Source organism: Myotis yumanensis, unplaced genomic scaffold, assembly GCF_028538775.1.
Source record: "Myotis yumanensis isolate MYYU_CA2020_CCGP unplaced genomic scaffold, mMyoYum1.0.hap1 SCAF_3, whole genome shotgun sequence".
Classification (NCBI taxonomy): domain Eukaryota; kingdom Metazoa; phylum Chordata; class Mammalia; order Chiroptera; family Vespertilionidae; genus Myotis; species Myotis yumanensis.
The window spans coordinates 210,628,281-210,647,652 of NW_027223754.1; the positions used below are offsets into that span (position 1 = coordinate 210,628,281).

The 19,372-nt window shown below is 48.3% G+C and overlaps 1 protein-coding gene and 1 pseudogene across 1 annotated transcript in view; one reads left to right on the forward strand and one right to left on the reverse strand.

Annotated features, from left to right (window-relative positions):
• Positions 1-283: 283 nt before the first annotated feature.
• Positions 284-5,255, reverse strand: LOC139006541 (U5 small nuclear ribonucleoprotein 200 kDa helicase pseudogene; annotated as a pseudogene).
• Positions 5,256-8,358: 3,103 nt separating this feature from the next.
• The window catches only part of MEI1 (meiotic double-stranded break formation protein 1), a 61,129-nt gene continuing 50,115 nt past the window's right edge, over positions 8,359-19,372 (forward strand). Inside the window, exons 1-6 of the mRNA XM_070408858.1 lie at positions 8,359-8,679; positions 13,426-13,549; positions 14,557-14,607; positions 15,337-15,410; positions 15,828-15,933; positions 16,441-16,644. Of these exons, the coding sequence (XP_070264959.1) occupies positions 8,359-8,679; positions 13,426-13,549; positions 14,557-14,607; positions 15,337-15,410; positions 15,828-15,933; positions 16,441-16,644 (880 nt within the window). The remainder of the gene's footprint in view (positions 8,680-13,425; positions 13,550-14,556; positions 14,608-15,336; positions 15,411-15,827; positions 15,934-16,440; positions 16,645-19,372) is intronic.

Consider the following 19,372-nt stretch of genomic DNA (forward strand, 5'->3'; position numbering starts at 1 on the left):
GTTTCTCCAACTTGCTTTATTAGAATGTCTGATTCTGTAATCAAAGAACTACCAAGAACATGCATACAAATGCCATACAGTTTATGCTTAACAGCTACACGACACCTACAGACACTGGATCCAAAGTTTGGATGGCAAAGTAGCAAGCGGAAAACTGGAGGTGGGCTGGGACGGCACCTGTGTTGACTGCCAGTTCTCCCAGTCAACAGACCTGGTCTCCATCGCTGTGATCCCGTTCAACTGTACAGGTTTCAACTCTATGCAAAGGCAAAGGCCTCTGCACTCAATCCGAGTCGCTGTCTGTCTCAGCTTCTTTCACGTCCACACGGAATTTGTATTCCTGGTCACATCCCATGTAAGCGTCACTCATGAAGTACAGAGTGTAGCTGTGGGCACCAGTGGCCAGGGCCACGAAGTCAAGCTTCACCTTGCCTTCTGCTGCAGGGTCAGCCTCTTGACGGAGATGAGGCTATTGGACTTGGCATCTCCGATCACCACCCACCAGCCCTCTTCACGTTTCTGTGGGAAGAGAGGTGCAATCACGGGACCTGCGACTTCCTCCTCTCGCTCCAGCTGGACGGCATAAAAACGATGACAGGCTTCTTGGGCGAGTGCTTGGTGATTGCGTGGCACACGGGTTTGGCCATGGACAGCAGGCGAGTCTGTGTGTGGCTGATGTTAAAGCCCTGGATGTGCAGCTCCAAGGGCACAGGGCGCACATTCGGGTGGAAGTTGAAGGTGGACGTGGCACTGCACCCCAGCCAGTGGGCCACATCCTTCGCGTTTGAGAGCAAGGAGCTGAGTGCCACAATGCGAATGGGCCGCTCGATCTGGGAGGAGATATAGCGCATCCGGGAGCAGATCGCTTCCAAAACAGGCCCATTCTCGCCGCCGATGAGGTGAACCTCGTCCACTACGAAGAGGCTGATGTTCTGGACGTTCTCGCGCTGCTTCCAGCGCCGAGAGAGGATGTCCCACTTCTCAGGGGTGCTGATGACGAAGTTGCCTTTGCCCAGAAGCTTGAGGTCTGTGCTGGTCTCGCCCGTCAGAAGCACCACCTTCTTGCCGAGCCGGTCCTGGAACTTCTCGTACCAGTCCATGTACACCTGCTCTGCCAGCGCCTCCACGGGGGTGATGTAGACACAGCGCCCCTCCGAGCTCTGCAGCAGCATGCGCAGGATGGCGAACTCCGCACAGATGGTCTTCCTGCTGCCGGTGGGTGCTCCCACAAACACGTTGTCATCACTGTTGTACACGGTGTTAAACACTTGGGTCTGGATGGGGTTGAAGAAAGGAAATTTACCTTGGTAAAGGCTCTCGAAGGCGCTGTTTCTCAAGGCAGACACGGGCAAGGGCTGCAGGTCCAGAAGTTCAGTGGGGGGTGGGTACTTCTCTGGCAGGATCAGGTGTCGGAAAGAGACCGGGAGCTGGGTCTCACAAGAGAGCCAGCGGTCAGACACCACTCGGATGAAGTACTGAGGGGGCAGTGGTTCAAAGACGGGCACAAAGAACGTAATGAGGTGCTCATCCTGGGCATGCGTGGCCTTGAGTAGAAAGTACTCATGGTGCAGTATCACCTCACTGTCCACATCCTCCACCAGAATCCAGAACGCCTCGGACGAACCATGGACCTTTTCATCCCACTGGAAGTCTGGCGTGATGGTCAGCTCCACCTTCAGGGTGGAGCGCGTGATGGGCTGCAGGTGCACCGACAGCTCCAACTTGGGGAACAGGTGGACGTATTTGTGGATGGTCTTGCCCATCTTCGGCATGCAGATGAGCTCCCCTATCTCAACGTCTTTCAGGTCATACAGACGCTCAAAGGGGAATTCTTCCTTCTCAATCTTCTTCACTGCTTCCTCGGGGAGTTTGCGGAACTGACGCAGCGCACACATGGACCGCCACATGCGTTTATCGATCATCTTGCAGAGATTCACGGTCTTCTCTGTAAGCTGTGCCCAACCTCGGTTCAGGACCATTTCAAAGATGGCCCGCATCAACATGCCCGCCGACTGTGTGACGTACACCATGTCAGCCATCAGTGCCCAGCCCTCCAGTTTCAGCCGTGAGATGAAGGCTTGGAGGAGCACGCTGATCTTCGCGCTGGGCTCCTCGATGCTCTCCTTTACGGGAATGGGCACCCTCTCCAACAGCTTCTGCAGTTCCAGCTTCTCCTCCTCCCTCACAGTGATGTTCTTGAACTCTGAGGACAACGAGAAGACTCTGAAGAGCTCAATCTCGCTCAGAGTGGGCTTCAGCAGCTGGTTGTAGGTCTGCACGGTGTTGCTGGTGATGTAGTAGTGGCTGGCTATACGGCCCAGTTCTGTCACCTGGAAGTTGCCTGTCTTCTTATCATACTTGACCAGGTTGTTCTTATCCAGCATCGAGGCAGCAGTATGCACCAGGTCCAGCCGGCGCTGGTCCCTTGAGGTCGTCATGAGAGATGCCGTAGAGGGTTGGGGACCGGAGCATTCGGATATACAGGTAGGCATAGCCCAGCCAGTTCACTGCATCCTTTGCATTCTGGACATTTCCCAGCACGATTTCCGCGTTGAGCATGTCAGGCAGCTTTGACACCATCTGGCTCTCAATAAGAAGCTGCTGGTTGAGGAGGGACAGGTAGTACTGAAGCTCCCCATGCGATGTGATGAGGATGCCTTCGCCCTTGGTGTCATACTGGGGTCTTCCGGCTCGTCCCAGCATCTGCAGGATGTCCAGTGCTCCCAACTCTGTCCAGCGCCCCTTCTCTGGACTATACACCTGGGTGCCTTTGATGATGACTGTATGTGCGGGGAGATTCACACCCCAAGCCAGAGTTGCTGTGGAAACTAAAACCTGAATGTGTTTGTCAGCAAAAAGGTCCTCTACGAGTGTCCTGTCCACTCTGGTCATGCCCGCATGATGAATAGCAAAGCCATAGGGCAGCAGATCCTTCAGCTCCAGGTTCTTGCACTGCTCTGCCTCCGTCCGAAGTACTTCTGTGGAGGCGGAGCCCTCTCTCAGAAACAGACCCAGAGTGTCCTTCTCCAGGCACATGTCCCGAATGGCCCTGGCCATCTTCCCAGTCTCCTTCCGGGAGTGGACAAACACCAGCACCTGATTTTTCCCCGCATGTCCCATGATCTTCTCGTAGACTATTTCATTCATGACCTGGAAACGCTTAATAGCTTTTTTCTCTGTGATGCCTACGTAGGTCTGCTCCAGAGGCACTGGGCGGAAGCTATTGTCGAAGTAGAAGAGGCCCTTGGCAGGATCAACACGCAGAAATGTGGCCACATCTTCGTAGTTGGGGAGGGTGGCGCTCAGCCCGATGAGTCTGACCTCCTCTTGGGTCATCTCAACGTTTCGGATGGCCCTGGCCACCACAGCTTCCAAGACAGGACCTCTGTCATCGTGGAGGAGGTGGATCTCATCCAGAATGATGAGCCGCACAAGCTGGGTGTAGGTACGCTCCCCACCCTTGCGGGTAATGATGTCCCACTTCTCAGGGGTGCAGACAATGATCTGAGTGGCACTGATCTCCTCCTTGCGCAGCTGGTGGTCGCCAGTCAGTTCTGCAACAGTAATGCCGTATGTGGCCAGGCGCTTCCCAAAGCTGCCCACCATCTCCTGCACCAGGGAGCGCATCGGGGCGATGTAGATGATCTTGAAGTTGTCCAAGTTGATAGTGCCGTCGGGGTTAATGTGCTTCCCGATCTCGCGGAGCATGCACATCAGGGCCACGTTGGTCTTCCAGGCGCCAGTGGGGGCGCACAGTAGCAGGTTCTCGTCTGTCTCCAGGGCGGCCCGGTAGAGCTTACTCTGGATCCGGTTCAGCGTCTTGAGGCCCTCGAACCCAGACTGGGTGTACTTGGGCAGCTTCTCCACCGGAAGCAGTTGTTCCTCGGAGCCGAAGGGCTTGGGCTTCAGAGCAGGCACGTGCACCTCTTCGTAGCCTTTACGCTGGCGCAGAAAGGATCCATCGGGAAGCTGACAGCGTTTGTTGGCCATGAAGTGACTCCCTTGCGTAAAAACCAGGTCCTCCAAGTCCAGAACCTGCCTCGGAGCCAATGCCTCCCCACCCTGGTCCAGATCCATGGTTTCCAGATCAGTGTCCAGGCGGGACTGCAGCACTCGCTCCCTCCGGGACCGCTCCTCCCGGATCAGATCCTCCTCCTCTGTCTCCTGAAGTCGGTAGAGGAACTTGGACAACTCTGGATCAGCTTCCATCTTTCCCATGAGCCTTTCCTTTTCAGCTTCACTCTGTGCACTGGCCAGCAAGGTGCAATATAAAATCATCATCCTGTGCTGCCGCAGCACATTAATAAAATCGAAAGTATTGAAACCGAGCAGGAGCACCAGCTGGTTCTCACACTCCCGGTCATCACTGGCCGTCTTTAAGATTTCCAACACTTCGTCTGCCTTCTTCTGCGATACAATGGCATCATCATAGAAGCGACTGAGCTGCCGCTGCAGCCAAAACGCATCGATGTCCCGAGGGTGCAAATCCTTCTTCTTAGAACCCTTCAGTTCACCAGAGGCTACAAGATTAGCTGAGAGGGTGCAGCGCACCACAGCCTCATCCCCTTCCATGTCCTCATCGGACGCCTCTTCTCGAACCTCCCCATAAACATCTTCATCGCCTTCCTCCTCATCAGACTCAAACTGGACATTCACACCATAGGTCTCATCAACGTTGTCATCCATATTCTGGATTTCCCCGTCTCCGCATAGTCTGTGATCTTCTTGCCCAAGTTCACCAGCACATGGTATCGGGTATCATCTGTCTGCCCCAGCAACAGGTCGATCTCCTTTCTCCTTTCCTTGTCACGAAGCTTTTCATTCTTTAGGACAGCTAGAACTTCATCAGCTGCCCCACAAAGAATATCACGGGGCTGGTCCCCAAGGGCAGCCTGGATGAAGCTGAGCAGCACTTGGTAAATCTCCCGGGTTGTTTTGGTTTTGGGCTTATAGATGATGCCCACCATCTCATCGATGCCCTCCGAGAGCAGAGTGTACCCCTGCATCTTGTTGATGGCGTGATGGTCCTCGTCACGCTTTCTTTGCTTGGCTCTTCTTTCCTCCTGCATCTGTGGTCTGGTCCGTTGAGCCTTATCTCCCATCCGGGTGCCCTCTAGCTTCCCAACCAGGGATAGCACCTCTCCTGTGGTTTTATCCCAGCAGGTCCGGTCAATGAGAGAACGGTCAGCTTGCAGGACAAGATTCGAGTTCGCCTTGTACTCGTACTGCAGGCTCCGGGCGGTCATATCCGCCATGGCGGGGGCTGCTCTGGGGTTCGGCAACCCGCTCCCCTAAACAGCACGCTCCGGAGGCCCTAGTGGGGTCCTGCCCCAGCAGGTCCAGGCGTTCCCAAAGGTGTGGACGGAGTTGGCGAATAATGAAGGAATGACACGGAGACAGCGTTCAGTTGATCAGCAGCCTAGTCAGGTTCTCTAGCCAGGTTCTAGCCAGGATCTCCAGCCAGGTTCTGTGTTTCATTGTCTTGTTACATCTGTGTTTATACCAGTTGATTTTAATCCTATCAATTTCTATTCCAAAGGTTAGGGTGTTTCTTATCTCCATTCCAGGGAGTAAAGATTATGTAGCTTAAGTGTGATTGTTCGTAGTTAAAGTGATTAACTACCCTCCTGGCACTTAGTTAAGGGTTTTTTTTTGTGTGTGTTTTTTTTTGTTTTTTGTTTTTTTTCTTAAAGCATTACAAAGGGTATTACATATGTGTCCTTTCCCCCCCGCCCCGCCCTTGACAATACCCCGGGTTCCCCTACCCCCCAGTGTCTTATGTCCATTGGTTATGCTCATATACATGCATACAAGCCCTTCAGTTGATCTCTTAACCCCCTTCCTCCTGCCCCCCAACCCTCCCTGGCCTTCCCGCTGCAGTTTGACAATCTGTGTGAGGCAGCTCTGCCTCTGTATCTATTATTGTTCAAAAGTTAATAATGGTCTCTATTATCCATGAATGAGTGAGATCATGTGGTATTTTTCCTTCATTGACTGGCTTATTTCACTTAGCATAATGCTCTCCAGCTCCATCCATGCCGTTGCAAATGGTAAGAGTACCTTCTTTCTTACAGCAGCATAGTATTCCATCGTGTAGATGTACCACAGTTTTCTAATCCATTCATCTACTGATGGGCATTTAGGCTGTTTCCAGATCTTAGCTATGGTGAATTGTGCTGCTATGAACATATAGGTGCATATATCCTTTCTGATTGGTGTTTCTGGTTTCTTGGGATAAATTCCTAGAAGTGGGATCACAGGGTCAAATGGGAGTTCCATTTCCAGTTTTTTGAGGAAACTCCATACTGTCTTCCATAGTGGCTGCACCAGTCTACATTCCCACCAGCAGTGCACGAGTGTTCCTTTTTCTCCACATCCTCTCCAGCACTTGTTGTTTGTTGATTTGTTGATGATAGCCAGTCTGACAGGTGTGAGATGGTACCTCATTGTTGTTTTGATTGTTAAGGGGTTTTATTCCCTCCCTAACTTCAGGGGAAAATCCCTACCTGGGGAAACAACCTTTCTTGGAGAGGTGACCTTGGTTAAAACACATAGTGCCAAGAAGGGGAGCAAACATATCAAGAACAGTATGCCATATACGCCAGGTCCCTTGAAACATATGCTGTGCAGCGACTGTGTCAAGCAGCAAGGATGGACCAGCTTCTGGCAAGGCCTGGCACTCAGGGCTCTACTCCCACCAGACCAACTCAGGGAAGGCGCTCAGGAGGCAAAGAGAAACAAATTCCCTCAGCTTCTGGGTCTCAAGCTGGAAGGGCGTGTCTTTGGCGGGTGCCTAGCGTTGTGGGGGGTGGGAGGCTGTTTTTTCTTTTATCTTCTTCATTAAACATGTATTCCTATTATACATGTGTTGAATGTTTTTTTTTGCTTATTTTACATATGTGAATACTATATAATTATGTACCTTTTGTACACTTAACATTTTAATGGGGATTTTTCCATATTAATATCTACTTTTCTCAAACATTACTTCATAATACTCCATTGAATAAGAAACCATTATTTCCCAAACTATTTTGCCATAGAAAGCATCTTTTCCACTCAGCCATACTGCTTCTGAATGTAGAAAACACCTCTTGAACTTACCTTCTTCAACATTAACCAATTGCTGGGCATTTTTATTTTTTTAAGTTTTGAACCACTCTTAGTTTAAATATATTTCTTTATTGATTTCAGAGAGGAAGGGAGAGCGGGAGAGAGAGATAGACACATCATAATGGGCTGCCTCCTGCACGCCCCCTACTGGGTTGATGGAGCCCACAACCCAGGCATGTGCCCTTGACCAGAATCGAACCTGGGACCCTTCAGATGGCAGGCAGAGGCTCTTCAGTGGTTCTCAACCTTCTGGCCCTTTAAATACAGTTCCTCATGTTGTGACCCAACCATAAAATTATTTTCGTTGCTACTTCATAACTGTCATGTTGCTACTGTTATGAATCTTCATGTAAATATCTGATATGCAGGATGGTCTTAGGCGACCCCTGTGAAAGGGTCATTCGACCGCCAAAGGGGTCGAGACCCACAGGTTGAGAACCGCTGTATCCACTGAGCCAAACTGGCTTAGAGCTGCTGGGTATTTTGATGCTAAATGAATCCTTCTAGATTGATGGGATGTTAATCTATTTAACATAATAAGTTTTTCCTCTTCAGTGTGCCTGGTGAGCTCACAAAGTCTCCAGTGTTGTGGAGCCCTCTGTGGGAGGACATTTTGAGGGGCATGTCTTGTAAGATGTCACATAAATTTATTTTTATTTTTAAAAAAATATATTTTATTGATTTTTTACAGAGAGGAAGGGAGAGGGATAGAGAGTTAGAAACATCAATGAGAGATACACCGATCAGCTGCCTCCTGCACGCCCCCTACTGGGGATGTGCCTGCAACCAAGGTACACGCCCTTGACTGGAATCGAACCCGGGACCCTTCAGTCCGCAGGCGGATGCTCTATCCACTGAGCCAAACCGGTTAGGGCAAGATGTCACATAAATTTAAAATAATCATGCTAATAGTGATTAGATAAAAATACCTGAAACCGCTCATTTAATTTTTTAATAGACATAGATTGCTTCCTTTTCCTAGGTAATGTCAGCTTCTTTATTTCTTTTTTTAAAATATTTTATTTATCTTTTTTGCAGAGATGGAGGGAGAGGGATAGAAAGTCAGAAACATCAATCAGCTGCCTCCTGCACACCCCCTACTGGGGATGAGCCCGCAGCCAAAGTACATGCCTTTGACTGGATTTGAACCTGGGACCCTTCAGTCCGCAGGCTGATGCTCTATCCACCAAGCCAAACTAGTCAGGCCCTTTATTTCTTTATAAATGCTTTTCAATCTTCGATATGATGAAGACTGCAGACCACGGGAGGGAGTGCTTGGCTCGGTGGCGCGCGCTCCGGTCCTTGCGCAGGCGCGTTACACTGCCCCTCCCCCTGCCCCCGCCCCTGCCCAGCCCCGGGCTCTTTCCTGTGCGCGTGCGCGCGAGTTGCGCGGGGAAAACGTGTTGCCGCCGCCGCGTGAGCGCAGAGATGGCTGTGAGGGACGAGGAGGCGGTGCTGCTCTTCAAGAGGGCGCACCACCGGCACGACCCGCGCTGGCTGCTGCCCGCGTGCCCACGCCTCTGCCTGGCCTGCGTGCTGGAGATGCTGCCGGAGCCCGGGGTGTCGGTGCGCACCCCCCCCCTCCTCCCTCGGCCGCCAGAGCCGCCTTCTTCCCTGCACCCGCTCAGCCCCCATCCCCCCCACCCCCCCCACCCCGGCCCGTTCCACACTCGGTGCCCCAGTGGGCCTGTTCCGGGCGCGGTAACCCTGGGCCCTCCCCGCCTGCCTTCCCGCCTCTCTCCAGCGGCCCTGCCAGCGGCCGACCTCGCTCCATTTCTCCAGGCTCCGGCCTTAGCTCAGGCCTCCTCCATTGCAGTCGCCTGCGCCCCCCGGGGCCAGGCGCACACGCGCCGGGGGCCCTTCATTTCCTCCAGGTTCCTCAGGGTGGAAATGTGCCGGGGAGGCCTGCGGGGTGGGGGGTGGCAGAAGTGGGGTGAGGGGAAGGCTTGTCCTCGCAAGATCGGGCAGAGCGTGGGCGCTGTCCCCCGGGGCTCGCCCACCTTTGCCCTGAGTTTTGAGGTCCGCAGCCGCATCCCGGGAGGGTTTGGGCGGTCACCTCCCGCCCAGTCAGAGGGGAGGGTGAGGGGGGCAGGGAATCCGGGTCTCGGGTGCGGGGAGGGGCCATATCAGTGGTCCTCAGAGTGCCTTTACACTTTCAAAAAGTGTTGAGGACCCCAAAGAACTTTTGTTTACGAGTATGTGGGCTATAGCCATTGATGGATGTATATTTTATTGACTTCAGAGGAAGGGAGAGAGAGGAACATCAATGAGGAGAGAGAATCATTGATCGGCTGCCTCCTGTGCGCCCCCTACTGGGGATGGAGTCCGAAACCCAGGCCTGTGCCCTGACGCAGGTGGAACCGCAACCTCCTGGTTCATAGGTTGACGCTCAACCACTGAGCCACGCCAGAGGGCGCCACTGATATTTACTGTACCAGAAAGCAAAACAAAATTTTAAAATATTAATTTACTTAAAACAATAGTAAATCTATTTCCTATTAAGATGATTCTTTTTATTCTGGCAAAAATACATAACCTAAAATTTACCATTTTGCTATTTTAAGTGTATAATGTATAAGCATTATAATTAAAAAAGTGAAAAGTAACTACATTTTCCAAAACGAAAAAGATAGTGAAGAGTACTGGCTTTATTTTACATTTTTGGAGGTGTCTTTAATGGCCGGCTTATTTGGAGACAGCTGGATTTTCATATATGCATTTAATCTGTTATCACATGTTGTGTGATGTTTGGAAAGCTTCACCATTCACTTGTGAGAGAATAAGAGTGAAGAAGGCAAATAGCACCTTAGTGTGATATGAAATAATTTTGATCTCATGGATCCCCTGGAAGGGGATTCTCAGGGTCCCCAGACTACAGTGAGAACTGCTGAGCTCGCTGATAACATCTGAGATATCGCTGAGGCCAGAAGTTCTGAGGTTGTCAATCTGGCAGTGAGTGAGTCAGAGACACAGAGATGAATAAGACAGTGCGGTAGGGGGAGAAAATAAGAGAGCACATTATTGGGAATTTCAAAGATGGATATAGCTGGTCAAGTGCTGTGTGGGATAAGGAGGGGAATTAGGAAAGGTGTGTTTTTAGAGGAGGAAGCATTTGAATTGGGCTTGAGAAGATGGGTAAGATTTGGACCGGAAGAGATGGGGGATCTTATCCCAGGAGGTGGATATTAATTAACAAGGATGAGTTTGGGGAAGTAGAATATTTGAAGGGAAGTTGAGGTTGCATAACCAGGTTAAACTCAGTTCCTTGAAGAGTTTGAATCCAAGCTAAGGCGCTTGGACTAAATCAGATTGTGAGGTGAAGGAGACTCATTGAGATTTTTTGGAGGGACTCATTTAGAGTGCTAGCTTAATGGATTATGTAGGAGTTATTGGTGAAGGAAAACAGATTTGCAATAGCATAGGTTAGAGGCAATAAGAGATACAACCTCATCTTTTTAAAAAATACACATTTTTATTGATTTCAGAGAGGAAGGGAGAGGGAGAGATAGAGATAGATAGAGCGCCAAAACCGGTTTGGCTCAGTGGACAGAGCGTCGGCTTGCGGACTGAGAGAGAGAGAGATAGATAGAAACATCAATAATGAGAGGGAATCATTGATTGGCTGCCTCCTGCATGCAACCTGGGCATGTGCCCTTGGTTGGAATCAAACCCAGGACCTTTCAGTCTGCAGGCTGACACTCCATCCACTGAGGCAAACCAGCCAGGGCCAACTTCACCTTTAATGAACACACTTTTCTTTCTTTTTTTTTTTTTTTTATTAAATCTTTATTGTTCAGATTACATTTGTTCCTCTTTCCCCCCCCCCCCATAACTCCCCTCCTTCCAGTTCCCGCCCCACCCTCCGCCCTCACTCCCCACCCACTGTCCTCATCCATAGGTGCACGATTTTTGTCCAGTCTCTTCCTGCATCTCCCATTCCCCCCCCCCCCCCAAGAATAGTCAGTCCATTCCCTTTCTATGTCCCTGATTCATTATAATCACTAGTTCATTCTGTACATCAGATTATTTATTCACTTGATTCTTAGATTCACTTGTTGATAGATGCATGTTTGTTGTTCACAATTTGTATCTTTACCTTTTTCTTCTTCCTCTTCTTAGAGGATACCTTTCAGCATTTCGTATAATACTGGTTTGGTGGTGATGAACTCCTTTAGCTTTCCCTTATCTGTGAAGTTCTTTATCTGACCTTCAATTCTGAATGATAGCTTTGCTGGATAAAGTAATCTTGGTTGTAGGTTCTTGGTATTCAGCACTTTGAATATTTCTTGCCATTCCCTTCTGGCCTGCAAAGTTTCTGTTGAGAAATCAGCTGACAGTCGTATGGGTATTCCCTTGTAGGTAATTGAGTCTCTTTCTCTTGCTGCTTTTAAGATTCTCTCTTTGTCTTTTGCTCTTGGCATTTTAATGATGATGTGTCTTGGTGTGGTCCTCTTTGGATTCCTTTTGTTTGGGGTTCTCTGCGTTTCTTGGACCTGTAAGTCCATTTCTTTCACCAGGTGGGGGAAGTTTTCTGCCATTATTTCTTCAAATAGGTTTTCAATATCTTGCTGTCTCTCATCTTCTGGCACTCCTATAATTCTGATATTAGTGCACTTGAAGCTGTCCCAGAGGCTCCTTACACTATCTTCACACTTTTGGATTCTTTTTTCATTTTGCTTTTCCAGTTGGGTGTTTTTTGCTTCTTCGCATTTCAAATCTTTGGCTTGATTCTTGTGCTCCTCTGGTCTGCTATTGGGTATAATATTCTTTATTTCAGTCTGTGTATGCTTAATTTCTAGTTTCTTTATCATAGCATCGAGGGTCTCATTAGTTTTCGTGAGGCTCTCCTCAAGTTTATTGCAAGCCCTCAAAATTGCATTTTTTAGCTCTATATCCTCCATTTCTGTCATGTTTTTTTGTCTCCGCATTTTTTATGCTTTCTTGGTGCACCCCCTTGTGGTCTTTGTGTGCAGTCTTGTTCTAGTTAAGCCTTGATTGTTGTAGTTAATACTAGAGGGATTTGACCACCAGGCCAACTGGCTGTGGGAATCAGCTGTGGGAAAACTTCTGTCCTCTGGGGAGGTGCTAATCTAGCCTTTGCCTGAGGCTATCCGGCAAATGGCTCTGCGCAGGGCTTGGGCAGGGCGGGATCAACAGGGTGGAGGAGGGAGAAGTTATGGCTGCTCTCAGTCTGTCCCCAGGGGCTCTGCCTCTCTGTCCCAGCAACCGCTGCAAACCTCGGAGGGACCGTAGCTAGACAGTCCTGCTTCTCCCGTTTGAGTCTGGGTCCCTAGAGACTGGCCCGGATCTGGAGCTCAGAGTCTGAGACTCCCTCCTGATTGAAAACGACAACCGCGCCCTCAGCCACCAGCCCGCTTTGCGCGCGCACCTCCGTACCTTTAAATTTTCCACACTGCGCCTCCTCTGAGCCTCGGTATGCTGTTGTCTTTCCTTCTAGTTGAAGAGTCTCTCCTCAGCCAGCCTTCCTGTGGTTCTGGGTGATGTCCGTTCCGTCTTTTAGTTGTATTTTTGAAGTGGTTGTTTGCGGCAGCAATCTGTGGTGTTTATCTATGCCGCCATCTTGGTGGTCTCCTCTGAACACACTTTTCTTAGCTTCACTTTTCACCAGTTGAAAGGGTGATGTAGTCAGTTGTACCCATGTTTCTATTCTATCCCCTTTTTGACCCAACTTTTGCTACAACCTTCAGCACTTTGCACAACTACTAGGTGAATTGAGTATGAAGATTTATGTCTGTGTTGAGTGGAAGGATGTGTTTTTCTACCTACCTCTGAAAAGTTCATGAAGGATCCCCCCCACACACACACACCCAGACCCACCCCCACCGTATCACTCTGCTGGGCTGTTGAAGTGGAAAGAGCCCTGGCCTTTGACAAGATCTGGTTGGAGATTTAGATTTGAGGCCTTGGGAAAGTCTCTGAGCCTCAGTTACCCCCAAAATGGCTATAATGATACCTGCTTCTGCTTGCTTTGTTAACTAACTTGTTAGGCTTAAATGAGCAAGTAGGTAAAGGAGTGATTTGTGAACAGTAAAGTGCTGTGTAAACACAGGGTATGAGGAACCTTAGCTCATGTACAATCCTCTGTATGAACACATGGATTCCTGTGTGTAAGTGATATCCTTTCTACACTCCCTTCAGGGAATTTGAGCTGACCATGAATTAGATGACCTCTCCAGTATCATCTTGTAATTATGTTGTATATTTATGTATTGTATATATAATTTCAGTTTTTGGGGTTCAGAATGGCTGAGGCTTGTTTGCTACTGAATATTTTTCTTCATGTACCCCAAGTTGGTGCGCAAGAAGCATGTGCTGTCCTGTTTCCGAGATGCCCTCCTGAGGCACACCTCCCTGGTCATGCCGCTGCTGGCTCAGGATCAGAGAGTCTGTATCCACTTCATAAGAATGCTTTTTGGTGAGATTAAAAGGGAAACTTGGCATGAATATTGCATGTATGTTTGTTTTTGGGGTCTTGGAGAGATGGTCTTGGAAAGATAATTTAGACTTTTTTTCGAAGTAACACTAACTTATTAGCAAATTGTTTGGTCAGGATGATGAAGAACTGGTCACCTTTCTAAGATACGTGATGCATTATATGGTAATTACAGCTAAGATGTTAGTGAAAATGTGAAGATGAATGTGGGAAATGTGTGATCTTTCAAAAAGTCTAGTCTTTTATGGTTTTTGAACAGGATCAGAAGGCCCAGACTGGAGTCTGCTGACCTGGCTGTGACCCTAATTGAGTTACTTCCCCTTTCTTGTGCTTCCGTTTCTTCACGTGTAAAATGAGATGTAATAAGATGTCCCTTCTTCTAATACAATTAAAATACTCTTTGGAATAAGCCCTTTTAGGGAGGAGGGGAGCTAACTCGTGTTGAGCACTTTTCTCTGCCAGAGGCTTTTCCGGCTCTTAACTGCTAAGGCAGTACTTTAAGGGAGAGGTGATGATCCCTAAGGCTCAGGGAGGTCCCAGCTAACAACTGGCAGAACTGGAGTTTTACCCCAGGTCTGTTACAGACTCCACACTGAGCCACCCGGACTTTTAATCCTTTTAAAGCCAGAGTGGGTCATTGAAAGTCTAGGTTAGTGGGCGGCAAACTGCGGCTCGCGAGCCACATGCGGCTCTTTGGCCCCTTGAGTGTGGCTCTTCCACAAAATACTGACTTCTGCGCATGGGCCACGAAGTTTCAATCGCACTGTACATGTGCGCCGGCACGTGGTATTTTGTGGAAGAGCCACACTCAAGGGGCCAAAGAGCCGCATGTGGCTCGCGAGCCTTAGTTTGCCGACCACTGGTCTAGGTGTTTGGTACTAAGGATAGCTGGGACATTGCTCAAAGTTGCTATTAGTCTTAGACTTCACAGTGGTTTTATTATTTTTTTTAACTATTAACTCCCCCCCTTTACCTCCTTCTCCTCCAAGGACTGTTACGCAGCGTGGAAGATGGGAGTATGGCAGACCTCTGTATTGAAGGTAAGGTGAAACCGTGTGTACCTAGCATTTGAAGCTGGGGCTATCAGCCTGAATTGAAGCTGTGGTTATTTGAGATCTTGATGAAATGTTCCATTTTAGATAGAGATAAAGAAAGCTCAATTAGTTGTTAGTCATTACGTCTGCATTTCTTTCTTGGGCACCTACTCTGTGCCAAGTACTGTATTATTTCCCACACTTTGTAGAGCCAGCCTCTTCTCTGCCCCTCTCCAAACACCAGTGGCAGCGTCACACATGATTGTATAGAAGGGTGGGTTTGGGGTTGAGATGTGATATTGTTGGCAATTACTGGCAAAGGAACTCAATCATAATTCTATTTTCTAGTATATGAATGAGCACATTCTGAGGTAGGAAAAAAGTAGAGCTAATATAAATAGCAGTTTTCAACCTTGGCTTCACAATAGACTGACCTGGGGAGCTTTAAAAATATCTACATGCTTAGGTTCTTTCTCTAGAGATTCTGATTTAAATTGGTCTTGGGCATTGGTATTTTTTTAAGCTTCCTAGGTGATTCTAATGTGCAGCTAATTGTGAACTGATGTAAAACAGTGAAGACAGAAATTCTTTGGTTTGGCTGTGCACATATGGTTTAATGAGGGAGACAGAAAAGACTAATACCAATTAGCACAAGCAAATGACTTTGAGTAGAAGGGCTATAGGAGGTGAACTCTGGGTTGTCTTCTGATTAATAATGCTATTGTGTCTGCTCAGTCCTTATCCAGCTTACAACTCAGCTGAAATTAGAACAGACCATTCCTTGCCTGCTGGATGAGTGCCACAAAGAGGTCAGTCAATGGCTCTGAGTACCCCTCCAATAGCAGAGGGTATCTGAGCCAACAGAAGCTTACATAAGGTGCTACAGTTAGTCATTAGAAAAGGTGAAATATATACTATTGACTCTCCCTGTAAAGTACCAAGCATATAGAGTATTCCATAACAGTAGCTATAGCAATGATAATAGCAATACTTTTTTTTTGCACTGAGCCAGAATTCTGCCTTTATGACGTTGCCAACTGAGAGGAATCTTTCCCCCGGAACTTCCCAGACCAAGGGGGAGACAGACACTTAGCTAAAGAGGCTGATTACTGATAGTGGGGAGAGACACACACAATATGGGCTTTGGTGTGGATAGGGCAAGGTAAATTTGTGGGAGCTTTGTCCTGACCCTAATTTATGGAGTGGAATATGTTCACTTCCTGTAGCTCTGTAACATGCCCTCCATGCGAGGCAGCCTGGCCACCCTGACCCTTCTCGGCAAGTTGGTGGATGCCATCCCTGCTTTGGCCGACAAGCTTGTAATGGAGCATCGTGAGTGACCTCTGAGGAAGAGCTTCTGCTCCCCTTTCACCTGCTTTGATCACTTCCATCCGGATGGTCCATTCATTGTCTACAACTTCATTACTTCCTTTTCTAGGCTTTGGTTTCCAGCTGCAAAATGCACTCTGTGTTGGCCAATTTGAAAAAGTGCTTCTCAACTCTGGTCTTGGGCTCTTTATACTCACTATTTTAAAACAACTAATTAAGTACCTAGTATGAATCTTCCTTTTGAGTGGAAGGAGGAATTAATTCTGAAATCTAGAAGCACTGTTTTCTATCAGTAAAATGCAATAAGTATCGCACAGAGGACTTACCCAAGAGTAAATCACTTCACTTTTCCAAACTTTAGTTTCCCCTTTGATTAAGTGCCCAGACATAATTTATTGTGGTAGACTACTGGGGATTATCATCACTACCCCACTGAGAGCAATATTTATAGTTTCATGTAGCAGTTGACATTGTGCGGTTCCCCTGGCCCCTTGGTTGTTTTCTGGACAGGTGACCTGATGGAGCATCTGGTAAGAGGTTTAGTATACCCCAGCGAGGGGGTGCAAGCTTCTGTCTGCTACCTCTATGGGAAGCTGTACTCCTCACCAACGGCAGCTGAGGTGCTTTCGGGCCATTTCCGGGAGAAGCTGTGCCCTCTCTTCCTTTCCACGCTGGATGGTGCCCAGACAAAGGAGCTACAGATCAATTGCTTGGGTAAAACATAAAGGCTGCAGAGAACAGAGAGAAAGTGTTTGAGGTTTTGCTTGAGGACTTGAGGTATAGGCTCTCTAGTGGTGGGGAAGTTTGCTGCTTTGCAAAGCCATGGGTTTGGGAGATAAGATGCACAGACTGTGAAAGATGCTTAGAGTTGGTGTGGCATCTTAAAAATGTTGTCTTTGGAAGGAGAAGAGGAAACAAAGTGGACAGCCGTTTTCTGCCTCCAGTCTTCACTGCCTATCCTGGTGCACCCTGTACTTGCTGCCAAGTTCATCTTCACCCCACACAGCTTGCCTCCTGTCAGATTTTCCTATTTGGAAAATCATCTATAGCTCCCTCTAGCCTCCAGGGTGATGTCCAGGTTTCTTTGCATGTTTTTTTTTTTTTTTTAATCTTTATTGTTCAGATTATTACATTTGTTCCTCTTTTTTCCCCCCATAACTCCCCTCCTTCCAGCTCCCACCCCACCCTCCACCCTCACTCCCCACCCACTGTGTTCTTCCATAGGTGCATGATTTTTGTCCAGTCACTTCCCGCATCTCCCACACCCCTTTTCCCCCCAAGAATAGTCAGTCTATTCCCTTTCTATGTCCCTGATTCTATTATAATCACCAGTTCATTCTGTACATCAGGTTATTTATTCACTTGATTCTTAGATTCATTTGTTGATAGATGCATGTTTGTTGTTCATAATTTGTATCTTTACCTTTTTCTTCTTCTTCCTCTTCTTAAAGGATACCTTTCAGCATTTCATATAATACTGGTTTGGCGGTGATGAACTCCTTTAGCTTTTCCTTATCTGTGAAGCTCTTTATCTGACCTTCAATTCTGAATGATAGCTTTGCTGGATAAAGTAATCTTGGTTGTAGGTTCTTGGTATTCAGCACTTTGAATATTTCTTGCCATTCCCTTCTGGCCTGCAAAGTTTCTGTTGAGAAATTAGCTGACAGTCGTATGGGTATTCCCTTGTAGGTAATTGAGCCTCTTTCTCTTGCTGCTTTTAAGATTTTCTCTTTGTCTTTTGCTCTTGGCATTTTAATGATGATGTGTCTTGGTGTGGTCCTCTTTGGATTCCTTTTGTTTGGGGTTCTCTGCGCTTCTTGGACCTGTAAGTCCATTTCTTTCTCCAGATGGGGGAAATTTTCTGCCATTATTTCTTCAAATAGGTTTTCAATATCTTGCTGTCTCTCATCTTCTGGCACCCCTATTATTCTGATGTTGGTACGCTTGAAACTGTCCCAGAGGCTCCTTACACTATCTTCACACTTTCGGATTCTTTTTTCATTTTGCTTTTCCAATTGGGTGTTTTTTGTCGAATCTTTGGTTTGATTCTTGTGCTCCTCTGGTCTGCTATTGGGTATAATATTCTTTATTTCAGTCCGTGTATGCTTACTTTCTAATTTCTTTATCGTAGCATCGAGGGTCTCATTAGTTTTCGTGAGGCTCTGCACAAATTTATGGCAAGCCCTCAAAATTGCGATTCTTAGCTCCATATCCTCCATTTCTGTCATGTTTTTTTGTCTCCGCATCTTTTATGCTTTCTTGGTGCACCCCCTTGTGGTCTCTGTGCGCAGTCTTGTTCTAGCCAAGCCTTAATTGTTGTAGTTAACACTAGAGGGATTTGACCACCAGGCCGACTGGCTGTAGGAATCAGCTGTTTGGAAAGCGTCTGTCTTCTGGGGAGGCGCTAGTCCAGCCCTTGCCTGAGGTGATCGGCAAATGGCTGTGCGCAGGGTTTGGGCGGGGCGGGCTCAACAGGGCGGGGGGAGGGAGCAGCTATGGCCGCTCTCAGTTCGTCCCCAGGGGCTCTGCCTCTCTGTCCCTGCAACTGCTGCAAACCTCGGAGGGGCCGTAGCCAGACAGTCCCGCTTCTCCCGTTTGAGTCTGGGTCCCTAGAGACTCGCCCGGATCTGTAGCCCAGAGTCTGAGACTCACTCCTGAGTGAAAACGACAACCGTGCCCTCAGCCACCAGCCCGCTTTGCACGCGCACCGCCGCACCACCGTACCTTTAAATTTTCCACACTGCGCCTCCTCTGTGCGTCGGAATGCTGTTGTTTTTGCTTCTAGTTGAAGAGTCTCTCCTCAGCCAGCCTTCCTGTGGTTCTGGGTGATGTCCGTTCTGACTTTTAGTTGTATTTTTGAAGTGGTTGTTTACGGCGGCGTCTCCGATGTTTACCTATGCCGCCATCTTCGATTCTCTTCTTTGCATGTTACTTGAGGCTCCTTAGGCAGGAGTTACAGGGAAAAGCATAGTCTGGGTGACAACAGTTTCTTTTCCCAGTTTGAGCCAAGAACTCTGTTATGAACAGTCCAGGGACACACAGTGAGCATGCATTCTGAGCCAGGCTCTGTGCTGGGCTCTGAATCATAAAATTAATCCAACCCATGCTCTGTTCTGAGGGAGCTCATAGACCAGATGTGGACAGTTAGAGTCTAGTGTCGTAAGTGCTATTATGGAGGTTGCACAGAAAAAGGTAGGATTCTGTTTAAAATAGTACTATAATTCTTAATTACTAGAGGCCCAGGGTGCGAAATCGCGTGCAGTTGCCCGCTGCTGCTCGCAGCCCTGCCCACCCGCCTGCTGCCCCACCATACTCGCAGCCCCACCCACCCGCCTGCCACTACTCTCTGTGTTCGCCGCCCTGCCCACCCACCCTCATTGTGACTGGTCACGATCGTCACAGACACTGGCTTTTTATGTATATAGATAGAAAACCCTAAAAA